At 44.2% G+C, this 23921-nt stretch overlaps 1 protein-coding gene across 3 annotated transcripts in view; it reads left to right on the top strand.

Moving 5' to 3' along the window:
* The window catches only part of JARID2 (jumonji and AT-rich interaction domain containing 2), a 192622-nt gene that overhangs the window by 88317 nt on the left and 80384 nt on the right, over positions 1-23921 (top strand). For all 3 annotated transcript variants that reach the window (XM_081206170.1, XM_081206169.1, XM_081206171.1), the window contains exon 2: positions 13802-13937. In XM_081206170.1, the coding sequence (XP_081062296.1) occupies positions 13802-13937 (136 nt within the window). The remainder of the gene's footprint in view (positions 1-13801; positions 13938-23921) is intronic.

Below are 23921 nucleotides of genomic sequence, written 5' to 3'. Positions count from 1 at the left end.
CAGTGCTGTTATAGAGAAAACAGTTACTTGGCATACCCTCAAAATGTGTAAAAGGTAGGACCTTTCAGTTACTGTACTGTTCTTTTATTTTTGTGGACAAACCAGGCATGATTCAAATCCTTGTGCACAGCAGTTTCCTTTTCCTTTTGTTTGAAATGAAATGTATGCTTGGAGATTCCCTGTTGTGGAGGTAGAAAGGAATGGGAAAGCCCCTGTAGGTGTGGGACTCTGCTTCTGAAACACATTTGGTGTGGGCATGTATTATCTATATCTACACACACACTCGCTCACAGAGCTGCTTTCTTTCTGGATGATTAATTCATTAGATTTCAAAATAACAATTCAATTAGCTGGTGCATTAGGGAAGTTGCTGAACTCAAGCTACTGTCTCCAGAGGAGAAACCTTTCAATTTTAATCCTTTTCCCTTGATGAATGGGGAAATGTCAACACCAGTTAGTCTGGATTTACTGTTTGGGTTAAGGATTTTTTTTTTTTTTACAGTAACTCGCTTGAAAAACCTACAAGAAAACCACTGGCATTGTGTGCCTTATTTTATAAATATCGGGCGCACATTAACTAAAGCAGCCTCTTCACCTAAGCCTCATTCTGGAGAGCTGCATGTACTTGGATATGCAGTCTGCCCTTTTATTTGACTAGAGGGTTCCAGTCTGTGCATGTAGGAACATATAAAGATGCCTTATTCCGAGTGAGACCAAGTTATTAAATGCATGCTGTTGATTCCTGACTGACAGCTGCTGTTCATGTTCTTAGGCAGCGCTCTTTCCCAGCCTTGCTACTTAAGCTCTTTTAACTGCAGGGCCCCGACACTGGAGGAAATTTTATACATGCAGAGGATGTACTTGACCTATAAGATTCTTCTCACATGTTTCTCTGTGTGTATGGATTAGGAGTGTCTGTTGAAATGAATGAACAAGCTTCTATAGTTGATTCTCCCAGTGTTCTTCATATGCACCAGGATGTGGCTCTACAGCTGTAAAACTAATTATAGTAACAGTTGAGCATGGGTAGGACAACCATGTTTGTTCTCCAGCAAATACAAGGTTTAAGTTCCACTCCTAGTGTCAAAACGAACGGCACAAGACCTTTTGACTGCATTGTAAACATTTATATCATTGTATTCTGCAAATGTTAAGGAACTGGTTCCTTCTTGCTATAAATAACAGTATATAACAGAGGAGCTAAAGACCATGTGAGAAAGGGTTTTGGGAGACTTCTCAAAGTCCTTGTATTTGGTCATCTACCTAGAGTAAACATCCTTTAATGTCAGTAGTTGTGAAAATAAAGGAAATTCATTTAAGACTTTACATTTATATTGTACTTTACACCACTACAACTAAAACCATATATAACAAAACCCACCTCCCCTAAGATGGAGGAACTATGAGGTTATTTGGTACCCACATACTGTCAGGGAACTGCCATCAGAGCATCAGGTGGTGGAGGGACTCAGGCAGGATGAAAGAGACTCAACTGCTGAAGCAGGGACCAGCAGGGGGAGGAGTGGGTCTCTGAGGGAATGCGAGCAGGAGGGAGGGCTCAGGGAGGCTTCCAGCGAGAACAGTGGTGAGGTATCGGAGTCTCCCATAGGGAGACCCATACCTCGCAGGAAACTGTCACGCCGTGAGTCCAGGAGACGCGTTTCCGTTAAGGAACTTCTTTGCTGGAAACGCTTCCGCAGACAGCCACTGTCGGACTCTACTAGTGATTAGAGCAGACATGTCTGAGGAGCTCCGTCACACACGGAGGTTTGTGGGGGCGCACAAACTCTGAGGGAGCACGTTTTCACGCACAAGCAGCTAATCAAACCCTCACAGCAGTCCGACAGTCTTTGTACGCTGCCTGTGCAAGAGAAGGCATCATGAGCGAACCAACCGGAACCGGAGGAGCAGGGGCTGGAGCTGGTCCAAGCTTGGAAGATAGATACCGAGCGTTGGAGGTTCAACTGGCCCTGCAGACGGCGAGGCTGGAGGAGAGAAGGGCTCAGGATGCAGACAAGAAGGGGAGAGCCACTCAATTCCCCAGAAAGGTACCAGGATTGGTGCAGAAATTTGGGGGGGACCCCAAGGACTACCATGCTTTTAGGACAGAGATGCAATATGCCCTTAATGTGCAGTTCGATGAGTTCCCTGATGAGGAATCGCGAGTTGCTTTTGTAATTGGGCATCTTGAGAAAGGGGCTAGAGACTGGGTTCGACCCCTAATGGCAACGCACAATGACATACTAAAGGACACAATGAAGTTCTTTCGTGCAATGGATATCATGTTTTCCAGCGATATTGAGGAAGGGGTGGTGCGCAGACAGCTAATGGCTTGTAAGCAGGGGAGTCGATCTGTCCGTGAATATTGGACTGAGTTTACCATGCTGATTCACAGACTGAGTTGGGATTTATCGGCGGCACCCGTTCAAATGCTATTTGAAGAAGGTCTTTCTTCGGGGGTGAAAGACGAGCTGGCACGGAGCCCCAGGGCGGAGTCTATGGATCAGCTGACCAAATCTGCGCTGACCATAGGAGCGCGGCAGGAGGCAAGAGCCTTGGAGAGGCGGGAAGGGAGAGGGGAACGTTGGAAGGAGTTCCGCATTCCAGACATTCCTGAGCCAGCTTTCCCGCCGGCAGAGCCGATGGAAATCGGAACAGCGCGCGCGCGCGCATTTTCAAAAACCAGCGAGGGAGCTAAGAAGGAGGGCAAGGGCCCCCGGAAATGCTATCTCTGCCAACAGCCAGGCCACTTTGCCAGAGTCTGCCCCCAGAGGAAGGAATGGCAAGGGATGGTGGGAGCTGTTGAGGGGGGAGAAGAAGGGGGAGCGGAGCAGGTAAAAGCCAACGCCTGGTTGCCACAATTGGGGCACTGCAGCCAGGCCAAAGAGCAGTGAAAGTGCCCGTGCCAGAAGCTCCTCGACCTGCTCTAGTGATTGAAGTGTCGCTAGAGCTGCAGAATGGGCATCCCCTAAAAATAAAGGCGCTATTGGACTCAGGCAGCTCCTGCAATTTTATGAGCAAGGAGTTTGCTGCTGAACACCAGATACAGACCATCCCTTTAAGCAACCCCCTGCAGGTGACCACGATCGATGGCAGGGAGTTGTTGGGAGGAGGAGTCCGCTTGCAGACTGTCCCAATGATAATGAGGGTGGCAAGGCACACAGAACTGATAGCGTTTAATGTGGCCACCCTGGGAGGCGCTCCCATTATTTTGGGAATGAGCTGGCTAGCTCTACATGATCCGCTGGTTGGCTGGCATCAAAGAGTGGTGTCCTTTGGTTCAGCACATTGCCTAGAACACTGCAAAGGGGAGAAGGGTTCAGTAGGGGCCCAAGCCACCCTAGCAGGAACTGAAGTAATGGGGAAGGTGAAGGTACCACCACAGTATGCAGATCTCAGCGACGTGTTCAGCGAGAAGGAAGCTGACCAACTACCACCTCATAGACCCTTTGATTGTCAGATCAATTTACTCCCTGGAGCACAGCTTCCCGTGGGCAAGTTGTATGCCATGTCAGACAGGGAAATGCAGGAGTTGCGAGGGTTCATTGACAAGAACCTGAAGAGAGGCTTCATCAGAGAGTCCAAAGCAGCAGGGGGGAGCCCAGTGTTCTTTGTGGACAAAAAAAATGCGGACAAGCCGAGACTTGTATGTGATTTTAGGCGGCTGAATGCAGTGACTGAACCGGTGGCGTTCCCTATGCCCAGAATTGATGATATTTTGACCATGGTGAGGAAGGGAAAGATTTTCACAAAGCTGGATCTAAGGGGGGCGTACAACCTGATACGCATAAGGAAAGGGGATGAATGGAAAACCACCATGTTTACCCCTTTGGGGGCGTTTGAATACCTCGTTATGCCATTTGGATTACAAGCAGGCTCCGCGTGTTTTCAATCTTTTATGAACCACGTGCTGGGCCCTTTGCTCTACAAGAATTGCGTTGCCTTTCTAGATGATGTGTTGGTGTATTCTGAGAATGAGGAGCAACATGTGAGAGACGTCAGAGAAGTGTTGAGCAGACTGCAAGCCAACAGGCTGTGGGTCAAACTGGAGAAGTGTCGGTTCCATACCAAGGAGGTGGAATTCCTGGGGTACCGCCTGTCAGACAAGGGATTGGCCATGGATCCCGGCAAGGTACAGGCAGTGCTGGAATGGAAAACACCCAAAACCAAGAAGGATGTGCAGAGGTTCCTAGGGTTTGGAAACTTTTATCGTAAGTTCATCCGCAACTTCGCCCATCTGACGGCGCCCATCACTGACTGTCTCAGCAGTAAGAAGAAGTTTGTATGGACGGCGGAGGCGGAGCGAGCGTTTGAGGAACTCAAAAGGGCCTTCGCCTCTGAAGAACAACTTCTGCATGTGGATTTACGAAAGAAGCTAAGGGTTGAAACAGACGCATCTGACAGAGCCATAGGGGCGGTGCTTCTTCTGCAGCCGGGGAAGGAGGAGTCGGAGTGGCGTCCGTGTGCCTTCTTCTCGCGGAAGCTGAACAAATCCGAGAGGAACTACGCGGTGTACGACCGAGAACTGCTTGCTATTCATGAGGCGTTCCGGAGATGGAGGCATCTGCTAGTTGGTGCACAACATAAAGTGCAAGTGTGCACGGACCATAAAAATCTAGAGTACTGGAGAACGGCGCGAGTGCTCAACCAAAGGCAGTTGAGATGGGCCCAAGAGTTCTCCAAATTTAACTTTGAGATTTGTTATGTGCCAGGCCCAGAGAATGTTAGGGCGGACGCTCTCTCACGCAAACCTGAATATTTGGAGGGGGAGGGAGCACCCGAAGAAACCCATATCATTCCAGAGGACCGCTGGGTGTGTGGGGCGACTTTGGTGGGGCAAAGGGAATTGGTAGAGGGTACGGGGCAGGATGCATACGCCCAGGGGAAACTCAGGGATCTCAGAGGGGAGGAAGACAAACCCGGTGGTTTTGAGGAGAGAAATGGGGCATTGTATTATCAGGGAGCGTTATATATACCTGAAGGGGAATTGAGGGAGAAAGTACTCAAGCAGCTGCACGATAGCCCCACAGCAGGGCACTTTGGGCAACACAAAACCATGTGGCTGGTTACCAGGGAATTTTGGTGGCCCAAGGTCAGGGAAGATGTGCGGGAGTATGTGAGAGGGTGTGAACAATGCCAAAGAGCCAAGGGGGAGAGGCAGGCGCCGGCTGGTTTATTAGAACCACTGCCCACACCTGAGAGACCGTGGGAAGCAGTGGCAATAGATTTCATGACTGATCTGCCAAGGTCTAGAGGGAAAACAGCCATCATGGTTGTAGTAGACCTGTTAACTAAAATGGCCCACTTCATAGCCTGCTCACATGCGGTTACAGCAGAAGAAACCGCCAAATTGTTTGTAGAGAATGTGTTTAGGTTGCATGGCGCCCCCTTGAGGGTGGTTTCAGACCGAGGGAAACAATTTACTTCCAGGTTCTGGAGGAAGCTCATGAGCTTACTGCATGTAGAGGTTAATTTCTCGACGGCCCGTCATCCTGAAACCAACGGGCAGGCGGAAAGAGCAAATGGGGTTCTCCAACAATATTTGAGGTGTTATGTTAATGACAGAGAGAATGATTGGGTGGAGAAGCTGGCGTTGGCAGAATTTGCCTACAACAATGCAGAGAACGTGTCCACGGGGATGAGCCCCTTTTTGGCTAATCACGGGTGCCATCCCAGAGCCTTCCCAGGGGGGGAGGGGGAGAACTGGAGCGTTCCAGCTGCGGAACAGTTCGTGGAAGAAATGGAAGCGATCCATCGCCAGCTCCAACTCAACTTAAACAGGGCTAAGGAGGAATATAAGAGGCAAGCAGACAAAAACAGAAGGGAAGGTGAAAGCATCAGGGTGGGGGACCAGGTGTGGCTGTCAACCCAAGGGTTGCCATTCAAAGGAGGTTGTAAGAAATTAAGACCCAAAAGGCTGGGTCCGTTTGAAGTCATACAGCAGGTCAATCCAGTGGCTTTCAGGCTCCGGTTACCGAACCACATGAAGCTGCACCCAGTTTTTCACAGGTCGTTGCTGTCACCGTATAGAGGAGACAGTGAGGGGAGGGTCACTAGGGGACCAGCAATGGAGGAGAAGGAACACAGCTACCATGTAGCGGAGATCCTCGATTCCAGGTGGAAGGGAGATCAAGTAGAGTATTTGGTAATGTGGGAAGGGGAACCGGAGTCGGAAAACACCTGGGTTAGGGCAGAGGATGTCAATGACGAGGTTTTAATAGAGACTTTTCATCAGAGGTTCCCACGTAAACCTCAGCCTGTAGCGAGGTTCCGAAGGGAATACTTTGCCACCACCGACGAGGAAGAGGAGTTGGAGGGGTTCCCAGATTCTGAAGAGGAGGAGGATTCAGCTGGCCAGGACGACGATCGATGGAGAGAATTGTTCGAGACGTCAGAAGATGAGGAAGATTCGTTTCGGGGTTTTAGCCCTTCACCTCCCAGGGGGGAGGAATTGGGAGGGGGTGAGGGGGGCCCTGGAGGGGAGGTGGATGTCAGGGAACTGCCATCAGAGCATCAGGTGGTGGAGGGACTCAGGCAGGATGAAAGAGACTCAACTGCTGAAGCAGGGACCAGCAGGGGGAGGAGTGGGTCTCTGAGGGAATGCGAGCAGGAGGGAGGGCTCAGGGAGGCTTCCAGCGAGAACAGTGGTGAGGTATCGGAGTCTCCCATAGGGAGACCCATACCTCGCAGGAAACTGTCACGCCGTGAGTCCAGGAGACGCGTTTCCGTTAAGGAACTTCTTTGCTGGAAACGCTTCCGCAGACAGCCACTGTCGGACTCTACTAGTGATTAGAGCAGACATGTCTGAGGAGCTCCGTCACACACGGAGGTTTGTGGGGGCGCACAAACTCTGAGGGAGCACGTTTTCACGCACAAGCAGCTAATCAAACCCTCACACATACATATGTGGTGGACCTGCCCAATCCAGCAGAGTTTCTGGAATCAAATATTTGCAAACTGCAGTGCAATCGCGGGGTGGACTGTGAATGCTGTGCTGGAAATTGCTTCATTGTCAGAGGCCCACTTTGCACATAACACTAAGTTAAACCATGTCTCAGTATTAGCCAATAAAACAGCAGTATCGAAACATATACAAGTAAATTAAACAGAAATTCAGAAATTACTCAGACATGGAGGGGCAGGGTCCAATCTTTTGAGTTAGGGAAAGCTGGTGCAAAAAGATATGCCTTCACAAGACATCTGAAGCAATGGATGGTTGCTGCTTTATGCATGGCAAAGTCGAGGGCATCCCACAGTACAGAGGCAACAACAGGAAATGCTTGTTTTTGGGTCACCACCCTCTGATACTGTCTAGGGTGCACTGCCACAAGTAACATTTCTGCAAATGATCTAAGGATAGAGGGGGATGTGTGTGTAGTGGCTAGCCTACTATACAACACGTAGATTTCAGAATGGCATAGCTAGAGAACAACAGCAAAGGGGAGCAAAGAGGCCATGATCCAGTCTTCCAAAACCTGGTCGTTTGTTTGCTTAGTGTGGTGTGAACCATCCCGATGTAAATTATGTACTCTGAATACGCTAAAAAGCATTGCACAAATTCTAAGTATTATTTTTAGAAGTGGTAGTGAGAATAAGGGGAGGGGGGAAATCCCACTGGGCACATGCAAGACCTTGGGCATGCCTGAGCAGCACTCCAGATTCCAGCCATGATACATCCATTCATCTAAGGAAAGGCAGCAACTGCTTTAGGCATGTCCAAAATATGTGTGACTGCACACACATGGTTTGCACCAAACCCAGAAGTGACCCAAAAACATCACCAAAAGGGGCAGGGGTGGGGCGGGGCGGGGTGTCTGTAAGCTTTCAGTGGGTGTTCCGATTATATGCGACTTCAGTAAGCACACAGTGCCTCAAAATGTAATCCCCGCACAAATAGGTCACTGCCTGTAATGTAGCTTTTGAATGCAGATGCTTCCTTTTGTTCCAGCTGTGGATGTACTCTCACCCACAGGTAAGAGACTCCAGTTACATTTAGAAATGGCTTTGTGGGAGGGGAGCAGAGCTTGTTCTTCTTTAATCCCAAAGGTTAGGTTTTTCACATGCAGTGCAGCTTTTCCTGTCAGGTTTAGCATGGAAGGCTAGAAGCATTTTCCTTCTCTGGTACTTCCAGTTCAGTGTGTGAGAGGGCCCTTTGGAGACTGCACTCATATAAATGCTCATTTATTCAGTAAGCGCTGTGCTCAACCTGTTCAGAGAGGTGATTACAAACACTCATTTTATTTTTGTTTAATTTTTGTCAGGGGTGGTTCTGCTGTCTGAAGACCTGGCACGAGAAATGGGGTCAGGAGGTGTTTGCTTGGGAAGTCTCTAGGAACAGAACTGGAAATTTGCCAGACAACACTGAGTCATAATATACATGCTCCAAGCTATCGCAGTACCTTATGAACTCACTCTTCAAATAAAATAATCACTGTTGTCAGGCTGTATACATACAATAAAACAAATAGCCTAGCTTCTCCTCTAGAGGTTCTTTGCTACATTGGACTCTGGCTCCTGTTTGCTGAAGGCTAGTCTTAACCTAAAATCTGCTGATGTGTTTAACAGGAGGAAACTAAGGCAGAAACTCATGGTCTTTTAAGTCAAGTTAGCACAATACAGAAGCATGGTGCCAGAGCAACATACAAAGTTTAAAGTACATTGTCACCAGCCTGATTTCTGGCATGCACAACAGAACACCACCTTGAAGATCTCAACTGGCAGACAGTATCATACAATTGGAGAATTGTAGAGTTGGAAGGGACCATGAGGGTTGTCTAGTCCAAAAACCCCTGCAATGCAGGAATCTTTTCCCAAACATGAAGCACGGACCCACAACTCTGAGATTCAGAGTCTCGTGCTCTACTGACTCAGCCATTTAGGGTTTTAAAAGTCAGAACCAGCACTTTGAATTGGACTGGACACGAATCAGAAGTCAGTGCAAGAATGATGTGAAGAGTGCAAATGATGTGAAGATGCCTGGCAGAAATATGGGAATGAATTCTGCTTAGTAGTACTTGAGTGTGAAAACATACTATTAGAAGTGTGTGTGAAAATATTAGGTGTTTGGTTGGTGGTGTTAATTAAAATTACATTTAAATATATAAGGGTTTCAAAGTGACTTACAGGAAAACAAAGCAAAATGAAAACACACACCGCAACCCCCCCCAAAAAACCCCCTCAATGATAAAACAGGAAAATTGTATTTCAGATCTAGAGTGGGAGCTAGATTAGCTGAACTTGCTTGTATTTTCCAGATCTGATATTACATAGATTTACACCACCAGGAATTATATCAGCTTAGCAGCTGTATTTTCCAGTATCTACAGAAGGGGAACCAGAAATAATCTCCTTCTAATTCAACTTTTAAATGACAAGTTGTCCACAACCAAGGCAAACGGTATGTCAGAAATACCTTTCACTTGAGTCTCCTTTTCAGTGTCCTCTGTGTTAGACTGATGACGGCGATGTCCCAGAAGATGGATTGTACCTTTCGTAGGTCACTAGCTCTGCTGCTCAGTGTGTGCCAGGAATAATTTAAAAATTAATCCTATCAGCAGAATTCACTCTGTCAGTGAAACAATACAAACGGCTGCGTTTTCTCTCTTCACGTCCTAATTAATTAGATTTTAGGCTAGTTAATTAAATTGTAGGTTTCTTGCTTTCTGCTAGAATTCTACGTGAAACACATCTTAGATAAGCATGCATTCTTTTTTCTGATACCGAAAAGAAAAAATCGCTTTCACTGATGTGTAATCATGATTGCAAACTTTTATGAAGACCCTGTCCATGTAACGTTGCTAATCTCCCTTTGCTTCGTCCTCATCTCCCTGGGCCTCTGCAGTATTTAGATTGCAAGCATGTGAGCAGGGTCTTGTCGTTAGTTTTCATTTTTGTGTGTGAAGCGCCTAAAGCATTACACAGCTTTAATAGGAGCAGAAATGTGCTTTTTGTGGGGAGGGGGCAGGACGACTCATCTTTGAGCTTATTTCATGTTAATAGCAAAAGTGGTGGTGTGTTGTGCTCTTTCAGCAGAGAAGTAGAAATTATGAAACGTATTGTGTATGTTTTGTTTTCATTGTTTTGTTTTTGCATGTGGTGTGTATATCTGTGCGTACACACATACATACATACATACATACATACATACATACATACATACAAGCAAGCAAGCAAGCAAGCAAGCAAGCAAGCAAGCAAGCAAGCAAGCAGTAGTTGCACACTGGGTCAAACAAGGTACACCTCATGTTTCCAATTTCTTAACCATGAATAAGGGATTGGGAGAAAGTTCCAGCATCATGTATCGCCCTTCCTTGGCCTTTCGCTGACTTAATCATGTCAAGCATTTCCTAACAGAAATGGATATTTCCTATTTTGATTGACTTATATAAGTGCTAACTTTAATTATTAGTTAACACTAAGACTTACTGGCGTGGTTCACATAACTTGGTTAGCCAAGCTCTGACTTCAGACTACTGGCCATCTGCTCAGACTACTGGCCATCTCCAGTCTTTTTTTACTTCTGTGCACACTAACCACCTCAAAATTAGCGAGGAGAGAGTTTATCCAGAAGCCTGGGTTTGGACAACACACACAATTTGACTTAGCTCAGTGCGGCAATAAAATATGTGAAATACCCCATTAACATGTCTCATATGGATGCGACCAAGTTGTGACTCTGATTATCATTAGATTTTGAAAACCTCAGGCCTGACACTTAGGTTACTTCAACAACAAGGCAACCACCGCAGCAACAAACCTTCCAGTTCCGTGAGTCTTGACACTGAGCAGCTTTAATCCACTTTCCCAAGGACTGATGTGATGCGGGGTGGAACTTCAAGGTGGGCTTCTCGTGTGGTGCTCTGGGGCTTCTTCTGTGCCACCGCTGTAATAGAAGTTGCTTTATAGCCCAGTGGTTAGAGCACAGGCCCTGTAAGACAGGGGTGTCAAGTTCGATCCTTGCTGGGACCTGAGTGGTTTTCCCCTTCCTCTTTTGGGAACAGCTGGGATAGCTCATTCAGTAGAGCGAAAGACTCTTAATCTCAGAGTCATGGGTTCAAGAGCCATGCTGGGCAGAAAATTCCTGCACTGTAGGGGTTGGACTAGATGACCCTCATGGTCCCTTGCAGCTCTACAATTCTCTGATTCTAAGTAGTGGGCATTTGTGGTTTAATTCTTTAGTTTCTATTGCATACTTTATGAATATTCAAGGTTATTTGCTGGGAAGGGATTGTCTTTCAGATATAATTTTTGTCGTTATTTTCCACATTTCCGTGCTCGTGATGAACCTACTGGTGGGGGCTGGCTGTGTGCAAGAAAATAAGAAAGGTTCTAAGTTTTGTTTGGGCATGCTTGCCTTGAGAACTCTTCCACAGATGCTGTCATTCTGGCTCAAATGTGCATATGCTTCATGTTCAAAGGAATCTAGGCATAATTTTCTCCTGTTACTGTGCAGTAGTGTTTCCCCAGTGTATAATGATCGTCTTCTGCCAAATTGCTAACTTGCTTTGCTATCACTACTATTTTGCTGCCTGTTTTCCTTTTCAGGCAGTCAAGTAATCTGTCACAGAACTGAAAGCAAACATTTGGGCTCAGTGATCAGAGGATTGCTTTCAGCCTTAAGTATCCAGGATGTATCTCGCTCAAAATAGGTTTTTGTTTTTGTTAAAAAAATGTTGCAGTCTTATTGACCATACTTGTCATGCAGCGTGTAAACTTTCTTACCCTCTGGAATGGATTATTGATACTGGTGTTTGGATTTCTTACTGAACTGTGTTAGTGAGTTGGCTCATGTTTTCCGAAATGAAGGTCATCCAAAAAACTCTAATTTTCTCACTTGGCAGTGGTGCAGCCCTTGAGAAACTCTAGGGCAAAGAACTGTTTTCAAAAAACATGTTGGCAGAATGGGGAAATTGGAACATAGGAAACATGATAGCAAAAGATTAGTATTTTATATGGGTTGTATCCAGCTAAATTCAGTTCAGAATATACCCATTGAAGTTAACGGGCCTGTTAGTCTACTCCCCCCCCCCATTTATTTAATAATTTGATAATAATTATGAATAATCAACAAAACCCTGCTCCAAAAAATACTTTGCATCACAATATTATGCAAGTACGTATGAAATAACATAAGGGACGCAGGTGGCGCTGTGGGTAAAACCTCAGTGCCTAGGACTTGCTGATCGTAAGGTCGGCGGTTTGAATCCCCGCGGCGGGGTGAGCTCCCGCCGTTCGGTCCCAGCTCCTGCCCACCTAGCAGTTCGAAAGCACCCCTAAGTGCAAGTAGATAAATAGGGACCGCTTACTTAACGGGAAGGTAAACGGCATTTCCGTGTGCGGCGCTGGTGCTGGCTCGCCAGTGCAGCTTCGTCACGCAGGCCATGTGACCCGGAAGTGTCTTCGGACAGCGCCGGCTCCCGGCCTCTAGAGCGAGATGAGCGCGCAAACCCTAGAGTCGGTCACGACTGGTCCGTATGGGCAGGGGTACCTTTAACTTTACCTTTATGAAATAACATAAAATTGCAGCCTTATTCTTACAAAACCTAAAGACCTATCAGAACTTGCTTTTGCAGAGATAATTATTGGCAGTATTGTAGAAGGCAAGCAGTTTCCCCAGAATTTATGTCTGCATTCACTTGCAGTTGTTGTTATTATATAAGAAGGTTTTTTTTTTTTTTTTTGCCATCATAGCCAAATCCCCAAGTTTGTTAAACCATTCTTTCCAGAGAGGCAGTAATGTAACCCGTTTTCAGCCAATAACATCCTTGCAGCTATTAACAAATAGGGTGGAATTCAGTGTTGCGCTATTACAATTGTTCTGTTTATGCAAGCATTGCAGTTTGCCAGATAGAACGACCCCCCTCCCCCATGTGCTGTTCCAGGGGTTCTCCCACACAAATCCAGCCAATTTCAGGAGGTGCAGGAACACGTGGTGGGCAGAAGTGGGGGGGGGGGAGCCCCATCGCGCAAGAGGGTGTTCTTGGTAGGGCTGCCACTGATGGGGTTCATTGGGTGAATTCCGCCCATAGGGTTTAACTTTGTTATCTTCCTTCTTTTTGGTGGTGATACATAGTTCGGCGATATCAGTACGGGATCTAAGGGAACTTCATATTTCAATATTTCTGTTATTATTCTAATAATAATCTTCCAGTATTTTTGTGCTTAACTAAATGTCTGCCACATGGTAAAATGTCCCATTCTCCTTTTTCACCTCCAGCACATTTTTGAATATGACTTATTTATTGCTCCCTTCTATTATATAATAATAATAATCTATTATTTATACCCCGCCCATCTGGCTGGGTTTCCCCAGCCACTCTGGGCGGCTTCCAAAAGAATATTAAAATACTGTGATACATCAAACATTAAAAGCTTCCCTAAACAGGGCTGCCTTCAGATGTCTTCTAAAAGTCTGGTAGTTGTTGTTCTCTTTGACATCTGGTGGGAGGGCGTTCCACAGGGAGGGCGCCACTACCGAGAAGGCCCTCTGCCTGGTTCCCTGTAACTTGGCTTCTCGCAGTGAGGGAACCGCCAGAAGGCCCTATTAAAAATTAAAGCCAAGAAAACAGATGTCTTACATTTTTGTGTGTTTCATTTTATTTGCTTATTTCTTCAAAAGAATGGTTTTTAATCCCATCCATTATCCTATAGACCTTACAGCGGTATTTTGTCTTCACAACAACCCCAAAATTTTGTTTTTTGAAAAAGCTGAAAACTCATTTTGGCAGCCAGAATAATGTATATGTGCATGTTTTGAAATATTAAGTAAAATGTCTCATTTCTTTTTTTCTTGTTCTATTAGGATGATAGTGATGGGATTCCATGGTCGGAGGAGAGGGTGGTACGAAAAGTCCTTTACTTATCCCTAAAGGAATTCAAGAATGCGCAGAAGAGGCAGCATGGGGATGGCATCAATGGGAGTCTCAAAGGCGTGAATGGTAAGTTTCTTGGCAGATCAGCTTTGCTCCAGCTCTGTGTGCTATGTTTGGGAGTCACAGCAGAAGTTTCTTGGAGCCTGCTTTCCCCCTTCTGTTTCCCTGTTATGTGTCACATCATACAACTGTGTGAGCAGTCAGTTCATTGAGGGGGAAGGAACTTGCTTTCCATGTTTCTGGCAACCTCTTTTGGAAGCCTGTTTCTTCCTGAGCAAGATCAAGTCTACGTAGTCTAGCATTGCAGTCTCTCACCATGATCGAAAGACTAATGGAGAATTGATGTACTGGTTTTATGATGAAGAGAAGTTTACTACAAGTGCACCCGTTTGGAAACTCATGGAAGCAGCGGAGTGGCAAAATTGTTTTTGTTGCATGGAGAAGTGATACAGATGACTGTCTTCTTTCTGCAGTGGTCATACATTTTCTTTTTTAAAAAATTTTTTATTAACCAGCCAATCAAATCAAATCAAATCACATCACATCACATAAATTCCGAATTACAAAGCCGAATTTTAAATTTTGTTGAGGGAACCCATATTTCAAGATCCGAAGGGGGATTCTGATCATCTTCTTGCTACTGCGTTAATGTCCAAATCAGTCCAAACAAAGTTATCCAGACTTATCTTGCTGTTTCCACATCACATCTTGTTCATATATTTTCTCTTTTTTCTTTATGATCTCTTCTGATAGTCTCCTTAAGCCGATAAACACCAATAATAATCCTGTGTGAATTTTTCCGTTCTTCCAGTCCTCAAATCGAGATGGTTTCATCGCCTTCATAGATAACAGCACTCTTTCCATCATTAATTACAGAACTGTCGTTCTTAAGTCCCACTGAGGAGTTTCACCCACAATATAAAGACAGCACTATTTCTCTATTTCTCCTCTCAGACTTAAGTCCTCCGACAGAACTTCCCAATATGGCGACGGTATTTTTAACTGCGTCATTCCAAAGCCCTTATACATTCCACGCTCTTCTTAAAACATGCTTTGGTTCGAAAGTTTATCTCCACACAGCCTTAAATCCACAGCTTAAGTCCTTAAAACGACATTTCTGACTTGTGAGTGGGGGGGAATTCTTGTTTAATCACATAAAGGAATGAAAGGAAAGTTTTTCCCCCCTCCCCCATCAGTCCCTTTGCCATACCGAGTCTTGGCGTATCTTCTCATGATTTATACTTGTTCCTCCGACTCGTCTTGTTTTATCAGAGATCTCTTCTGTTAGCAGTCTTTACTCCCCCTTCTTCCTTGAAATATGTGCATTCGCTTCATCCAAATTGTTTCTTTTGAAGTTCTTGCAGCTAGTGGCGCGGATCAGAGACGGCGTCCAGGAGCGCCGAAATCCCACAGGAGGGCATTGTGCCTAGTGCCCCCATCCCCACAAATTCGGGGGTGGTATAGGGCACAGCAGGCAAGGGCAGTCCCCCACCACAATCCTGGGGGGGGGGTAGGGAGGCTATTTACTCCCATCACAGCCTCCAATTTACCTTGTGTGGGTCGGAGAGATGTTATTGTCAGCCATCTTCTGATGCGCCCCTAGTGGTCCCCTCAGTGGTCATACTAAAATGCCCGTCTATATTTGCTCATGTTTGTGTATTGCATAGGCAATCGTTAAAAAATTATCCCTTTCAAATTAGTTGAGCCTCATCCAGAAAAATTTGGAGCATTCTTTTAACAAATATTTTCACTAAACGAAAGGAGGAGAAATGTCACTGTATACCTTCTTATTTAGCTTTCGTTTGACAACCACAGCAGTTACTTCCAACCTATCTAGAGTATTTCCCAAATGTCTGCATAACTGCATGCTTACCAGCATATTACAAGAGCAGCTGGCTGCTTGTGTAGTTTTCCTTGGGCTTGTACGTTGCATCATTTCTGATGCGTCATATTTCAGCACTTACTCATTGAGAACTTGGGTGTTTGTTAATAAAGATACAAGGATGTGAGCTGTATATCTACAGAAGATCTACTGCGCGGTCAATTTATAGCATCTCACATCTGAAAAAGAAACTCCCTCAGTTTTCTCATAAATACCAATCTGAAAGATAGTCACGTTTTAGCAGCAAACCATACCAATTTTCCTGGACAAGTACACACAACAGCTTTGGCTTTCTGTATGGCTCTGCTTCGTTGATCTTCCGTCAAACAGTTTCTTTAAGGAAGGTTTCTTATTCCATTGTGTGTGTTTTTACTCTATAGTCTGCAGGGAGCAGAAAAGGCCTTGAAGGCATAATGCACAACAACTGTATGTTGGGAAGCTTTGAGGGAGTGCCAGGTTACAGAGCATGACTGAGATTTTATAGTGTCTGGTTTCTTCCAAGTAAACTTGATGAAAAGCGGGTTAACCCAGTTTTCTATCTCAGAACAGCTCACACACAAGGGAGTACACATCTACATCAAGAACTGCACTCTGAAAATACAAACTGCACCAGTAAAACACAATGTGTCTGGCCTTGAAGTGTTACAAACTGACAAAATGTAGGAAGGTTTTCTTAATTTGCATAACTTTGCTAATTCTGCATGATTTCAGCTACAATCCTGTACTCACTTAACGTGAAAATATGTTCTATTGAACTCAGTGGTGTTTACATCTAAAAAGACATACATAGATTGCAGAGTTAGAATTACTTTAAAGGTAAAGGTAAAGGACCCCTGACAGTTAAATCCAGTTGCGGATAACTCTGGGGTTGTGGCTCTCATCTCGCTTTACAGGCCGAGGGAGCTGGCGTTTGTTCGCAGACAGTTTTTCTGGGTCATGTGGCCAGTATGACTAAGCCGCTTCTGGCGCAATGGAACACCCAAACCAGAGCAGCGCACAGAAACGCCATTTATCTTCCCACCAGAGTGGTACCTATTTATCTATTTGCACTTTTTTTGGCGTGCTTTCGAACTGCTAGGTTGGCAGGAGCTAGGACCAAGCAAGGGGAGCTCACCCTGTCACGGGGATTCGAACCGCCAACCCTTCTGATCGGCAAGCCCAAGAGGCCCAGTGGTTTAGACCACAGTGCCACCTGTGTCCCTATAGAATTACTTTAGACTTATGTGAATAGAATTGCATCAGTCTGAACCCTTATGAAGCAGAGGGGTTTTTTAAAGGAATAGTATTGTGGGGAAAATTTGATGAGTGAGGTAGAGTATGTGTTGCTGTATGTCCAGAGGAATGTGATACAAGGCCTTGAACAGCAACATAACACACAATCTATTTACCCCATGGCAGAACAGTGGAGCCTTTGACAGACACTGACTGAAATCCTGTGCACAGAATCTCAGGACTGTAAACACATATATTCAAATCATTTGCTCCCAACTTCCCAATGCCTGATGAAAGAAGAACATGTTCACTTTGTGATGAAAAGCTATCAGTGAGGAGGCGCAGTCATATTTCTAGTGGGAAGGAATTGTATAACCAGGGTGCCACAGCAGAGCAGGCCCTATCTTGGGTCACTGCATATTGCAGTCATAGGAAGGACCATGAGGAAGACCACTCTCACAGATCTCAAGGGTCCGAGGTACCAAATATTGAGAGAGGTACTCCTTTGATTATGCGTGTCCCAAACCATATAGCACTTTATAAACTAATGTCAAGATTTTAATTGAGCCCAGTAGCAAATCAGCAGCTGATCCAGTTCCTCAGGAATTGCTGCCATTTGAGTTCACAATGCTGCTCAGTAGCCTGGTGGCTACATTCTACGCCAATTTCAGTTCTTCACTATCTTCAAGGGTAGCTTCATGTAGAGCACATAAAGGGATGGTCTTTATACAAGGTGCTCAGTGCAGATTTTGCCAGTTTCTTTCGACAACAGAAACTTGAGATTGATTAATTAAAAACAAGGAAATAGGCCCTTGACGAAGGCATTTTGGGCCAAAACATGTTGGGGCCATTGTATAAATAATTGTATAAACTCATCAGTTTTTTGGTGTATGTGAGATTCATTTCTCTTTTTTAAACATCAAACCATGGTTTGGCATTATGTACCTCTTTATGTACCATGGTTTGGCATTATGTACCTGGCATTATGTACATTATGTACAAAACCAATGTCGTCTGTAGTGATTTAGAAGGATGAAATTTAATAAACAGATGAGTTAAGTTATCTACATATTTTCTTTACTAGGTATTTGCTTTGTTGCCTCTGGATATTCACAGGGTATAGAATGACCACTGTCCTGTTTCTACAATGTGCCTTTGTTCGTTTTGTTTCTGTTCCACCATGTGGGAACACTAAAATCAGAAGGGGATATTTCTGTGTGATGTCAGGAAACCCTTTGTAGCATTCAGTGGGAGTCTTTCTCACTCTGGGAAACAGGATAACACATCAGCAAGCCCAAGGGAACATGTGCTGTAATTTTGAATGTTACTATCTGGTATTTCAGCAACGGTTTTAATAAGCCTAGGCCTTGGGTTTGAGATCGTGATAATCAGTTTTTCAGAGGTCTCTTTGAAAGAGAGAATCTCATTCTCACGGGAAATAGCTTTCTTTTCTAATGCTGTTTTAGACATGAAATAGACTGCTGTAAAATTGAAGTATAGAATGTAACCATCCTTGGCTTTTATTCATGAGGCTGTATTTTGTATCCTTCAGCAAAGTAGCACATAAAACAAGGCATTTTTCCTTAAAACGAAAAACCACGAAAAACTGCTCTTGAAAACACATGGGCATCACTTGAGTAAACAACAAAAATACTTAGATAATGGACATAGATATTACCCACATTAATTTCCTTGTGCTCTCTACGTTCATCTTATGAAAGACGTTGGACATTGACAAACCATGGTTTGTAGAAGCCATGGTTTTAGTGCGCAACCCATGACTTGAGCTTTCAAATAATTGGCAAACTGCAAGCCATGGTTTAAAGTTGGCTAGCTGGGGGGTTTTTTTTGTTTTGTTTTTTGGCCTGTTTAGTTCTCCTTTCTGTAGATTTAGTGGCACCTAGAAGTGGGATAACAGCTGCAGCTATGCTTTGCTAATTCAGGCATTTGGCCAAAATCGAAGTTAATAGAAACTGTAGTTTGCAGACCACTTCAAACCATAGTTTCTGAGGGTTTCACATAGAGGAGATGTTTTGGTTTTTCTTTGTTGTGCTCAACATCTAACCTTATGGAGCTGGACATATCTGCCCCATTCTCCTCTATATAATTTGTGAGAAAACAAATTTGTTAAATTCCCATTTGTTAAATTCTCATTAGCCTTATGAGGTCCAGTGTTGTGATCTGTCATTTGGTGTCGCAGTTTGGACCTATAGGTAGAGGGCCATTTTGTGACAATACTAAAGCTGTGCTCTGCAGTACTGCAAACCTCTGGCTAGCAGCTAGTGAATAATTTATTTTATTTTAATTTATTTTGTCATGTTGGTACTGTCAGCCTACTATAAGCCTACTTATGCTAGCAAGGCATTTTGACATGGAGACAATGATGACTGGCAAAATAAGTTCAAAGTGACTCCACTACTGTATTCATATTATTATTTTATTATTTATTAAATTTGTTACTTGCTTTATCTTGCCCAAGGCAACTCAGAGTGACTTACAACCACACTACCCTCCACTATCCTCCTTCCCCTCCCAGAAAGATCTTACACCAACATTTTTCTCAAATTGGCAATAGTAAAAATGCTGACATGTAATGTGAGGCAAATAGCATTTTGTCTTGTAATCTCACTGAATTTTTCCATGCAGAAAAAAGGTAGCATATAAAAGTCATGGTTGGATTTCTAGGTGGCCGCCATACTAATGATTACAAACAACTTCTGAGTGTGCTTGTGGGGTTCTTGGTTATGTGCAAACATGCCATGATATGGTGCTGAAACCCCAGGAACCATCTGTGCTGCTTTGAAAACTTCCAGTTAAATATTATCCATTTTTCTATACACCAGTTTTCATTCAGGATACTTTGTTTCCTGAAAGGATATTAAAATGTAATTATTTGGAGAGCGTTTCATTTATTTTTAAGATGAGCTAGTGGGATATAAAAATACTCAAAGGCTTAAGCAATAATACTACCCACATTTCAAACTTTCAATCTCAAGTTTATGACCTAAAGCCAGGGATAAAAGATTTCACACAAGTCTTCACTTTTTATTAAATGTGAACAACCATAGATAGACTATTCCAGTTTTGAAATGAAAGCTTTTAAATGTATAGAATTCTAACAGAAGTCTCATTTACCTTAGTTTTTAATTACTGTATCTAGGAAATTCAGGAATAATAAACAGACATTTAGAAATGTGGGTTTTATAGCAAGCCTCTAAGGGATGTTATCACAGGTTTTTGGTTTCTGATCTTTTCTTTTTCTTTTTGTGGGTAATATGCAGGCTGAATGCACACCTCCAAGCCACTTCCAGAAGATTGCTGCACTAAGCAGCAGTGAATATAGTACTATGGTGGTCCAGGAAAGGGTTTTAAGAAGCACATTTAACATAACAGAAGGGAGAGACTTACTGGATAAAGACTGGGGGAGACTTACTGAAGCATAAAGAAACTGCATGACAGAAGCCAGAGGAAGAAGTGGGAACAGGGGACAGAATGAATGATATATGGGCTGGCCTGAACCAGAAAGAAAGATTGTGTAGATTCATATTCCGTTAATTAAATAAACAATCTTATTACAGTGTTAGAACTTATTACAATTCTAGCCCACCCTCCTTCAGCTTAGGGCAGCACCCATTGTGTTACTTCATGAGAAAAAGTGGCAGGACAACAAAGTGACTTCTTCCTGTCACCTAAAGGTATATATCCATATGTTCCCCTCGGGTTGTGAATGTTCAGGTAAAGGTAAAGGGACCCCTGACCATTAGGTCCAGACGCGAATGACTCTGGGGTTGCGGCGCTCATCTCGCTTTATTGACCGAGGGAGCCGGCGTCTCTTCGCTTCTGCAGACAGTTTTTCCAGGTCATGTGGCCAGCATGACTAAGCCGCTTCTGGCGAACCAGAGCAGCGCATGGAAACCCCGTTTACCTTCCTGCCAGAGCGCTACCTATTTATCTACTTGCACTTTGATGTGCTTTCAGACAGAATGGTTAGATTTCTGCTCAAACTAATTGCAGGAACATTTGTGTCACTTTGTAGTGAGCGAAAAGCTGTGGCGTTCCTCTCCTCCCACCTTTTAAAAGCAATCAGTCAGTTCTCTAATTGTACCCCACCCCACCCCTTAAAACTAAGTTTTAGTGAATTCTAGTAGATTAACTATTAATATGTAACTTCATATCAGGGGCCTGGGATAACAGAGAAAAAGATGGGCCAGATCCCCTTTCCAAAAAAAAAACCACTTCAGCCCTGGGCTACAAGGTTAGTGCCTAGGTTAACTTTAATGCAGGAGAAGGAAGGAGACAGACTGTGAGCCTCTCTCATGCTCATCATCTCCTAACCATGATGAGGACATTGGAAACCTTAAAAGTAAATCTTCATTGTTGCACTATGGGTGTTGGATAGTACCACATAAGGTGCACATGACCTTTCACCCACCACTAGGCAGCCTGTGAACCATTCCCACCCCCCACAGTTACCTCACCACCAAACAGAGATGCATGCTTATGTTGACTAAGATGAGAACTCTTTTTATCATGATGGCCACATTTGCTCTTGGGCAACCATCTGGGGGCCACATGACCATTGTGGGTGAGGCCAGAATGGAATGTGGATGACACAACAGATGTGACTCTTCCTTTTGTAAGAGACTCTAGATGTGTGATGAGAGATAAGGACTAAGGAGAATTCTGAGGGCTGCATGGAGGGAGCTTGAAGGCCACACAAGGCCCTTCTTCCTGAAGTTCCCCACCGCATGGACAAAACAATTCCTGACAAGCATACCGCTCAATAAAGGCCAAAGATGCTCAGAGTGAGGGTTAGAGAGAGTGGTTCGATTCCTAGCCACTTGGAATGTGGACTCATCTCTTCCCCTTGCTTATTATCTCCTTTTGCTGACTGGCCTGATGCAGAGGAACAACCGGAAGAGTGCAACAGCTTGGGACAGATGATGGGCTGCATTGACAGAGTGCAAAGCGGCTGCTCTTTTCTGTGTGCAAGGAAGACTCACATTTTGCAGCTGAGTAGGGGTGATAATGTACTCAGCAGCATCTGCAGATCTTTATGGTTCTGTTTTCTTGCTTGTACTCTCTGACATATGTACTTGTATCTCTTATTGCAGGAAGAGTCCCAAGGTAACCTTGATTCAAAAAGAACAGGTGCGGGAATGAGAAGTCTAGACTCTAAATGCATAATTTTGTTGACTTTTATGGTTTTTGGCTGCCTTCCATTCTCTTATCCTGACAGTGACTTCTATAAGCTTATCAGGTTCTGGTGCTTTTTTGGGCAGATTTAAAATAATCTTTGGTACCCCATTTACTGGAGAACACATTCATAGCTCTCCATTTCCCTATAAGGAATTTGCTTTCCTGACTGGTCTCAGCAAGAGGAGTTTATGGACCTTTGCTTGACATGTGATGCTTATTTTCAAGCTTGGCTCTTTGTCTTAGAACCCTAATATAAGGAAGCATCTGAACCCTAATGTTGTAGCTTGTTGAGTGGAAGGACCCTAACAAGTTTACTCTGCTTTCCCAGCATCCGACTGAGTCCCAAGTTTGTGGTTGAAAACCTTAACACTAGGCTGGGGACAAAAGTTGTCTGGTTGCTGTTCTGAGACAGAGGCACCTGACTGTGATGTTTCTCATTATTGCTAACATTGGCTCCTCTTATTTGAATATTCGCTCTTTGCAGACCACAGCCAACCAGCTCTGCTTTCAGATGAAAATACTAATAGCAAACAAGGAAACCAGTCATAGCAAACTTTCACCCCACTTTGTAGTCCACATGAATGTCTAGTCTCAAAAAGGAAGTCTCCTCATTGGTGTTCAATGACTGTAGTGCCAGCTGTCACTTTTGGTTGAACTAAACTTAATTTGGGTTCTGCTTGTTTTGATAGTAAGGCTCTGCTGCCTTTTCTTAATGGAAGGACCAGTGGTTGGTGTTTTAGTCTAATCTAGTGTTTCCCATTTGCATCTTCAACTGATTTCAGACTACAATTCCCATCACCACTGGTCTTGCTAGCTAGGGATGATGAGAGTTGTAGTCCAAAAACACCAGGAGACCCCAGTTTGGGAAACACTGGTCTAATCTGTGCCCCATAAGGGAATAAGCACACTTTTATGTGTCCGTCTTAACAGTGTTCTAGAGTTGTAGCTCCAGGGTTTTTAATAATGCTAGAAATAAATGGTGGTGGCGGCAGCAGTGTGATGTAGTGGATGGAGAGTAAGTGTCAAATCCCTTCTCAGCTACGCTGCTCACTGGTGATGTGGGGCCAGCTGCTCCCTCTCAGCCTAACCTACCTCACAAACATTTGGGTGAAGCCTGATTTCCAGATTGCTAGCCTTTGGGAAAGTCCATATTCACATTACACAAACACCGATCGTGTTTTAAGTTCAGCTGCCATGTATGTGTCTCAAGTTATAGTTGTGAAAAAGATCATTGATATCCTCTTGAAAGAAGTGCTGCTAAGTATATGGAAATATGTGCACATGTGAGGAATGGCAGCTATTGATGTGAGAAATGCTGCTGTTTTACATAATTTAACTGCAAACAGTAATCTAGGGATTCACTCTTCTCAATATCTAAATTGCATGTACTGAATCTCTCGTATGACAGGCAGGCTCAGATTTCTTCCCTATTCCTTTATTGTGTTTAAGAGCTTTTCCTTTCTGCTCCTTCTCCTCATTTTGAAGTCCATGACCAGCATTCCTGATGTGTGCAGTTCCACCATCTTTGATTGTTCCAAGTATGCTGTGCAACATGGAATTTGACATATTGGGCAGGAAATGGTTGCTCAGTCTTTTGCTGCAGGCATAACTCTCTCTGGCAGTAGCTTGATGGGATCCCTTCTTCCTGTGGAAAGTATCATTTTTCAGGTTTAAGATCCTTCCTTGCTTCTGAAGTTAGGAAGTATAAATGAAAGCAAATGGCATAAATGGTCAGAACTTGGGTTTTATGTGTATTC

The sequence above is a fragment of the Podarcis bocagei genome (genome assembly GCF_964188305.1).
Source record: "Podarcis bocagei genome assembly, chromosome: 8".
Classification (NCBI taxonomy): Eukaryota; Metazoa; Chordata; class Lepidosauria; order Squamata; family Lacertidae; genus Podarcis; species Podarcis bocagei.
Note: the sequence above shows the minus strand (reverse complement) of the source record. Positions and strands in the feature narration are given on the sequence as shown.